The sequence below is a fragment of the Gastrolobium bilobum genome, unplaced genomic scaffold, assembly GCF_033153095.1.
Source record: "Gastrolobium bilobum isolate Gb01-03AN ecotype WA unplaced genomic scaffold, APGP_CSIRO_Gbil_v1 utg2911, whole genome shotgun sequence".
In the NCBI taxonomy this organism is placed as follows: Eukaryota; Viridiplantae; Streptophyta; class Magnoliopsida; order Fabales; family Fabaceae; genus Gastrolobium; species Gastrolobium bilobum.
Window position 1 is genome coordinate 236,071 of NW_026897397.1, and position 8,890 is coordinate 244,960.

Below are 8,890 nucleotides of genomic sequence, written 5' to 3' on the forward strand. Positions count from 1 at the left end.
GGGGCTACAGACCTCCAAATTGCTTATAATTTATATGCGCGCGAAGCCCTACGTGTCTAGTTTCTGTTTATATAAATTTTACAATGAAATTATGAAAGCACGATTTATTATGATTTTTGCACGAAGACAGGTTTTTCGAGGAAATAACTATTTCAGCAAGCCATATATTTCTCTAAGTTTTCACACTGTTTTAATTTCTTTTGACCTGATTTGAACATAAAATGTCAATGAGACGAAAAACAAATTTTCCGAACTTATCTGCTAATATTACGACTCTAATCCGCTTAGCAGACAACTCCCTTGGATGCAGACAGGGGAGGGTGTCACAGAATGTAAATTTCGTCGAAAGTTTTGGATGAAATATTTCCCTCAAAATTTTTGACAAAACAATTTCCGTCAAAATTTTTGTCAAAACACATTTCCATCGAAATTTTGAACAAAAAACATTCTGTCAATTTTTTAGGGAATTCTTTTTTCGTTTAAAACATTTGATGGAGGAAATCATTTTCGTCAAAAATATTATCTTTTTTAGTATTGTGAAAAGTACCTAAATAATTTTTAGAAATTTTAAGTTCAATTTAATTTGTAAAGTATAATAATTATATCAATTTTAAAAATAGATTAAAATGGTAAAAATATCTCATTAACCCTCCATATTTTCTCCCTTATCATTTTTTAACTTCCAAATAAGTGAAGGGAATACCCTTCAATTTCCTTCCTTTCCTTCCCCTCCATCTCCCTTGGATCCCCCTCATTCTCTTCCCCTCCGAACTCTCAAGCTAAGTAAATTATCTGCAGCTTAAATTCTTCCATCCAGAGTCAACGTTCGTATCTCTTTTAATTTATTTTGGAAAAACTGAGTTAAAAAGACAAATACCTTCTTCTTTTTTTTCTTTTTCTTTTTTGGTAAACAAAGACAATTACCTCGTACTAAATAGTAACAACGAAAAAATACCCAGATTCCTTGATTATAATCTTTTTATTGTCAGCAAAGGTTTCAGTCCAAAACTTTGGGAGAACTCTATTTAATAAAAGTTTCACTAACTTAAACATGTCATTTAGGTATTTTCTTTTAAACATTTGATAATAATAACATTAAAGAACCGTTCGGTAAGTATATTAGAACAGAGTACGTAGAACATAACATATAAAAAAACATTTTATACTTTATGTATTTAAAAAAAAAAAAAAGAACTAGACATGTGATTAAAGAGTAATATATTTTAATTCCACTAAAAAAGGGAGAAATAAAAAAGAATAAATCAAAACACAGCTGTTCATTACGTTTTATCAAACACTACCTACTTAAGTGACATACAACCACCTATGAGCCAAAAGGCATTATTGTCAAATGCTTAATAACTAGACATGTGATTAAAGAGTAATATATTTTAATTCCACTAAAAAAGGGAGAAATAAAAAAGAATAAATCAAAACACAGCTGTTCATTACGTTTTATCAAACACTACCTACTTAAGTGACATACAACCACCTATGAGCCAAAAGGCATTATTGTCAAATGCTTAATAACTAGACATGTGATTAAAGAGTAATATATTTTAATTCCACTAAAAAAGGGAGAAATAAAAAAGAATAAATCAAAACACAGCTGTTCATTACGTTTTATCAAACACTACCTACTTAAGTGACATACAACCACCTATGAGCCAAAAGGCATTATTGTCAAGTGCTTAATTAAATTATCCTACAACCCTTCATTAATGTTAAATAGTGATAGCTCATAAGTTGAAGAAGCTCTGATTTGTGATTTGGAGGACAAAATGGCAGTTGACAACATGACATATGAGAGCTACTTGTAAGATATACATGAAATATAATTTCTACACTTTATAGTAGCTTTGTCAACCATGAAAATTATGTATTAAAGATATTAACAAACATCAATCATCATCATTAAGTTATTAGGCTTACATTGTTAGTTGTAGGAATCAAATACTTTCATTGCCATCACGAAAATTATGTGGTTTTTGATCAAACAACGTCTCCATGAAGTTAGAATTTAGAACTTTCTTGATTGAATAACTATGCAAAATACAAACTCCAGAACACTCTTCAATTTAGATGGTGCAAGAACGTCGTACTTGTTGGAGGTTATAGGTTTGAGAGATAAAGATTTTAAGTGCTTGAAGTATTAAACCAACAGGCATCAAGTTTGGAGTACTCAATAAATAGCAAGAACTCTGAAAGCTTGGGGCAATTTGCGTTATGTTATGAGAGAAGTTGGTGCTTTTTGCGCCAACATAAAATAATTGGGCATTACTTTTTGTTTTTTGTGTTGTTTTTTCTTATCTTATTTTAAGCCTTTTCATCTTGAAGAAACTTCGTACAAAACACAATAATTTCATGAAAGTATGCCTGAAAGTGAATCAATAAAAAAATTATAATTTTCATCTATTTTGTGTGAATTTAGATTAATTAATTGCTAAATTTGGCGGATTAAGGATGTATCACATACCGAATTGAACATGTAATTTTCTATCATGAAACTCAGTAACATCAAATGATTGTAGCTTTATAATATCATAGGAACTACATTTAGCCATTTTTAATCAAAGCTAAGAATTAGAAAGAGTGCACCTTGTAGTCCACGAAATTCAAAGACTCTAATTTTTGTTAAACCCATCTGTAGAGTTGGAATTTGCCAGAACAGACCACCAAAAATAGATTCATAGCGCCCAAAAATTTTAAGACGAAACTACCCGGATTGCTGGAAACTCGCCGAAATATTTCTCAGTTATTAAAATTCGTAGGAAAATGTACCTGGAAACTTCAAATTGTCATATCTCCTTCGTCCGATCTTCGTTTGAGGCGAGTGACCGCTCAAAACGACCGTCTCAACGAGTAGAACAAAACCAGATAGGTTTCACATCCTGAAATTGGCTAAAATTTTTAGGATCTGGAATGAAAGGTTGCGGCTGCAGTATCTTCAAACTCATATCCTGAAAAACCCTCCTGTCGAATTGTGAAAGTGATTTAAAATATGAGTTCCTCTCGATGAGATCTTCAAATGGACACCTTACTCACTCGAATACGACATACGAAGCTAATACTTCAAGATTGTTAGAGGTTATGAGTTTGAGAGAGTTGGGCTTTTAGGTGCTTGAAGTATTATACCAAGAGACATCAAGTTTGGAATGCTCAATAGTGTTACCTTCAGCTTAATAAGAAGCTCTAAAGATAATACAATCTATTGGCTCGATCCCATATGAACCCAAATAACTATGCTTTTACTTATTGAGCTTGTATATATATGAACAGATTATTGGATTATATTATTAACATATCCAACAATACTTTTATAGATGATTTTTTATTTTTTATTTTTTTGGTACACGTCACATGATGTTAACCAAAATAAATGGTAGCACATTTTTCTTCTTTACTGGTTTTAAATGCAAATTAAGTGGTGGAACAAAATATCCAACACTTTTCCTTCAAATATGCTGTAACCGAAGTCAAATTCAAGGATTCAACAAGTAACATTGACATAAAATAAATTATTAGACAGTGAGAAACTAATAAATATTTGATTTTATTTCGAAGATAAAAATAAAAAGTGTTGGAATTGAATTATAAATAAATAATCAAAAATTGAAAATTATTCGAAGAGAATTATAAATGAAAAATGAAAATATTTATAATCACCTTTTCTATACATAAATGAATAATTAATAATAATTTTAATAATATGAAAATTGAAAACTGCTTTGAACGAATGTTCAATCAAATATGGATGAATTGCGTTGTTTGGTCTCCCTAGTTGCTCCTTTCTATGTTTTGGTAGATGGTATATGAGTGTAATGTTTCTTTTTGTAGGAGATAAATTTATCTCATATATATATATATATATATATGTGTGTGTGTGTGTGAGAGTGAGAGAGAGAAGAAGAAGAAAGAGAGAGAAAATATAGACTTCATATACACTTTTATATATTTGTAGAAAATAAAATTAACTCATACAATATGTAAAACATTAAATCCATGATATATATATAAAGACTTCGACACCTGTACTATGAAGTTGTGTAATAAAAATAGGAGAGTCCATACTTCAAGACATAGCCCATGTATAGATATTTATGATAAGATATAATATCTGGATCTGGATCCTCTCATGTGAAAATTCACATGACCATGTCATGTGAGTAATCATAACCATACAAATGTGGATCAATGGTAATAAAAGAGGAGAGAAAAAAAATGTTAAAATAGGTAGTTACGAAATCATAACCGTTGATTTATTTTTGTATGATTGTGATCTTCCCACATGACCATATCATGTTTTTTTCCACATGAGAGGATCTATTTTCATAATATCTACTTTTTTTTCATGTCTATTTTATTTATTTATTCTTAAATCTTGTTAGATCACAATGTCGACGAATCTTTATTTTATTTTTCTCTCATCTCACCGTTAATTGAGATTATGATCACAAAGTATTGTAAAAAATTTACGATGGGCAATATCCATCGCAAATTGACGAAAAATTTTGCGACAAGAATATTTTTGATGTAATTTACTAAATTTTCGTTGGAAATGACAACTTTTCTAATAGGAATTAAAAAAAGAAAGATATAATATCCTATCTTTGAATATTTATGGAAAATATTATGAAGGACAGATAAATGATACCTTAAAACATAAGACCATATTGCAAATGATGAAGAACGATCACATGGAGAGGAACACATTTTTTGTGTAACGAAAATAGGTGTTTCCTTATCAAAAAGTGAAAAAAAAAAAAAAGAATACGAGGGAAAATAACTATAAACATAAAAATAATAAAAATAAATTATTTTTTAGGTGAAAGATTTATTTATAAACTTTTACAAATTACAGTATTACACTATGTACTCCAAAAATACACAGTGTAACCTAGTATACTATAGTAAAATTTGTAAGAGTTTATAAATAAAAAATTTATAAATATAACACTTCTCTGTCTTTTTTATTGTATCTGTAAATAATGTATCCAATATTCGTCACTGTTATAGCAGATATTTCCCACCGAAAAGTAGTTATATATTTCTAACAAAACAAAAAACAAAAAAAACAAAAGTAGTTATATAGGGTCCAAATCAAAGGAACGTTGCCCAAACGAAAGGTCCCAAACAAAAACAAAACTAGAAATCACTTTCCATTAATTCTTGACACATAACCCATTAATGTCACTTCAGAGTGCGTATTCAATTAATCGTGGAGGAGCAACCATCATTAATTTATACACAAGACAATAATCCACTTCTATAAAGTGCCCAGAGACAAATGTTCAATCTCCAAGTATCCAATATAATGGACAACTTGGAAGAGGTTACAGAGCCAGTGAGTCCTAGTGGACGATACTTCAACTCCTCCATCATATGTGCGTATGTTTTCGGGTTTTTAGAATCAGAAGTTCCAATCAATGACTCTCAAACTATGTATTTACTCAAACATGTCTTTCTACCTATCAATCCACGCTTCTCCTCCATAATGGTTCTCACTCTGTGCTATATATATAATTATTTTTTTTTAATTTTCTTTTCCTTGCAATTTTTTCATAATATGAACATGTACTTCTACATATATGCTACTCGTGCAGGTGAGAGACAAACATGGCAAAATGATGTGGAAAAAAGTAGAAGTGAGGCCTGAAGACCATATAAAATTTCCCATATTCCCCAAAAACGAGTCATCAGAATTTTATGACCAATATTTTGATGAATATGTATCAAAGATAATGATGGAAAGGACACCGCAAGAAAAACCACTTTGGGAAATCCATATGATCAAATACCCAACAAGCAATGCTGCTGGCACCTTAATATTCAAACTTCACCATGCACTTGGAGATGGTTACTCTCTCATGGGTGCCCTTCTTTCTTGTCTTCAGAGAGCTGATGACCCTTCTCTTCCTCTTTCCTTCCCTTCACGTAAATCATCAGAGTCACCACCACCTTACGAGAAAGGCTTCTTCAAGTGGTTCCCTTCAACCATTTTCTCCTTTTTCAAATCTATCTCAGATTTTGGATGGAGCATAGCAAAGAGTTCAATGATTGAAGATGACAAGACACCCATAAGGAATGGTGATGAAGGTGTTGAGTTTCAGCCTTCTGTCTTATCAAACATATCATTCTCTCTGGATCACATAAAACAAATCAAGTCCAAGCTTGGAGTGGTAAGATTAATATATAATTTGTTGGGGTTAATTAGTGAAAATATTCAAATTGAGTCATCAACTTTTTTTATTGTGGTATGTTTCATAAAATTAAGCTAAATTAATAATATTATCATAAATCAACTCTCCTAATTAAAAGCTTAATTTATTGTGGAAGACACATGAATATTTTCATTATATCTCTATTAAATTTATATATATTTAATATATTTCCTCATGAGTCTTTGGGCTTCAAGTGTGCCCAATACTCACGTAATTCAACATTTTTTTTTAATTCTAAAGTGGCAAGTGGCAAATATCAAACTCTTGAAGTCTTGATCACTTATGTATAGATGTTCTAATGGTATATAATAAATTAACTCTTCCAAACGTTTAAAAATTATTAAGTAAAGACACATGAATAATTTTATTATATTTATATTATATCTAATAATTTTATTAGTTGAATTTCAGACAATAAACGATGTGATTACCGGTGTAATTTTCTATGGGATTCGGCTATACATGCAAGAGATTGACAATAAGGCAAGAAAAGCAAATTCCACAGGATTGGTGATGCTTAGTACTAGGAACATTGGAAGTTACCAATCAGTCCAAGATATGACAAAGGCTGATTCCAAATCTCCCTGGGGGAATCATATTTCTTTCTTACATGTATCAATACCAAAGCTAAGCCAAGCCAGCCTATCCAACCCTCTTGAATTTGTTTGGAAAGCCCAAAAAATAATCAAGAGGAAGAGAAATTCTTTTACAGTTTTTCTTATAGAATGGCTTTTAGATATGGAGCTGAAATTAAGAGGACCCGAGGTGGGTATAGTGTGCACAGGTTCAATTGGTCAATATTTTGGAATTCACAGTAACACAACGTAGTCTTTTATTTGTTCTTTGTTTTTTTTCAAAGCCTTTCACTGTCAGGTTCTGGTGTTGCAGGCAGTTGCTAAACATATGTATGGTACACTGAGAAACTCAAGTGTTGTGATGTCCAACTTGATTGGGCCAGTGGAACCTATGGCTTTGGCAAATCATCCTGTGAAAGGCTTGTACTTTACAATGACGGGAGGACCTGAGGTAATCATAATCCTATATCTGGTTGGCTAAAAGCCTAAGCAATTTGGGAAGATTTTCTAAAACTGAGGGTAGTAGCCCATGACTGATCAGTGACATAGTAACAAAAACAAAAAAACAAAAAAAAATCCTCACTTCAAGCTAAATTTTGTATGCCACAATAAATAACAAAGGTTCTTAAGTGTGGAGGGAGAGAGGCTCGTGGATCACTGTTTCTGTATATGCATCTGTCTAAGTTTTCTAGTTTATCTGTCTTTTTGACGCATTTAATGTGAACAGAGAAACATTTTCTCTAGTTGATTCAAAGTCTAAACATTTTGCTAAAATAATGCAGCGAGACACAAAATGTGTGTGTGCAAATTGCACATCAAGGAAATGCATGACTTATGCAAAAACTAATGTATACCTGGCACGTGAAACGCGTTGCAAGTTGTACATGGGGTGTGTGTATTCAAGTCACCTATGGATGATGTGCGACTTGTAGCACACAACATGTGGCACGTGCATATTTTCACCTCTTACATGTGTGACTTTAACATCTATATTTTATGTGCGTTTCACTGCATTATTTTAACAAATATTTAAATTTTGAATAATATGGAAAAAGGTTTCCCTTTCACATTATTATTATTAAAAGACCCCAGTTTACCCTTAAGATATCCAAATAATTGAATTCAAAATACTCTAAAATAAAACAAGTTAAGATTTTGAGAGTAGATAGAGCAGAGTTTATATATTCGGGTGGATGACCTGCCCTATTGTGTAGCTCATTTTTTTAATGAATAAGTAAATGCTAATAAACTGTATCTCTGCCTGTAATTAGTGATTCTTCTCAGGGAAAATAATATTAGATAAATGTTATACTATAACTTTTTTTTTTTTTGCAGTCTATAAATATTGCAGTTATGAGCTATACAAGAGTATTAAGAGTTACCTTGAAAACACAGAAAGGCTTTATTGATGAGCAGAAGTTCAAATTCTGCATGGTGAAAGCCTTTGAGGACATATCCAAAGCAGCAACGGAGGTACCCAACAAAAGCAAGGGTTAAACTATCTACTTAATTTTTTATTCATGAGTTATAACTCTACACTTTTCTTATATACACCTTACTTTATACTAATTAAATTCACTAATAAAGTGAATCTATCAGAAAAGGGAGGCCTATGCATATATCTAAAAAGAAAAATGTTAGCCCGCATTCGATTAAATTCAGTTTGACCACTCTCTGGCTTTAGTTAAAATTAGTGTCCCATGTGATATTGATTCATGTACCCAAAGCCCATTTGCAATTAGTTTTGTAAGTACAAACTCCGTTGTGATATCATTATGTTAAATTAAATTGGTATGGAATATTGGTACCAAAAACAAAATAATTGCCATGAATTATTTAATTAATCTCAATAGAGAATTGGTATGCTGAATATTATCTGAAAATTCTACAGTAAAGTGTCAACAGCTCTTTAAATTTAACCTAATGACTCAAGAATCTTGTGCAAATGAAACCATTCACGTGGAACAAAATAAATCACAAATTCAAAACCAGTAGTGGGGCATGATCCCTACCCACAACACAAAGGGAAAAAGATCGAATTAAATATGCAGTAATTGGCATATATATGTATAATTCATCATTAACTATGAGTCA

General features: G+C 31.2%; 1 protein-coding gene across 2 annotated transcripts; it reads left to right on the forward strand.

The window, feature by feature from the left end:
- Positions 1-5,266: 5,266 nt before the first annotated feature.
- On the forward strand, positions 5,267-8,569 carry LOC133306592 (wax ester synthase/diacylglycerol acyltransferase 11-like). Of its 2 annotated transcripts, XM_061506912.1 has the most exons (5): positions 5,269-5,497; positions 5,604-6,179; positions 6,633-6,986; positions 7,110-7,247; positions 8,132-8,561. In XM_061506912.1, the coding sequence occupies exons 1-5, from the start codon at positions 5,288-5,290 to the stop codon at positions 8,291-8,293; spliced, it is 1,440 nt and encodes a 479-aa protein (XP_061362896.1). In that variant the 5' UTR covers positions 5,269-5,287; the 3' UTR covers positions 8,294-8,561. The 2 variants fall into 2 exon arrangements, with proteins under 2 accessions (XP_061362897.1, XP_061362896.1); XM_061506913.1 differs by lacking the exon at positions 6,633-6,986 and having other exon boundaries at positions 5,267-5,497; positions 8,132-8,569.
- The last annotated feature ends 321 nt before the right edge of the window (positions 8,570-8,890 follow it).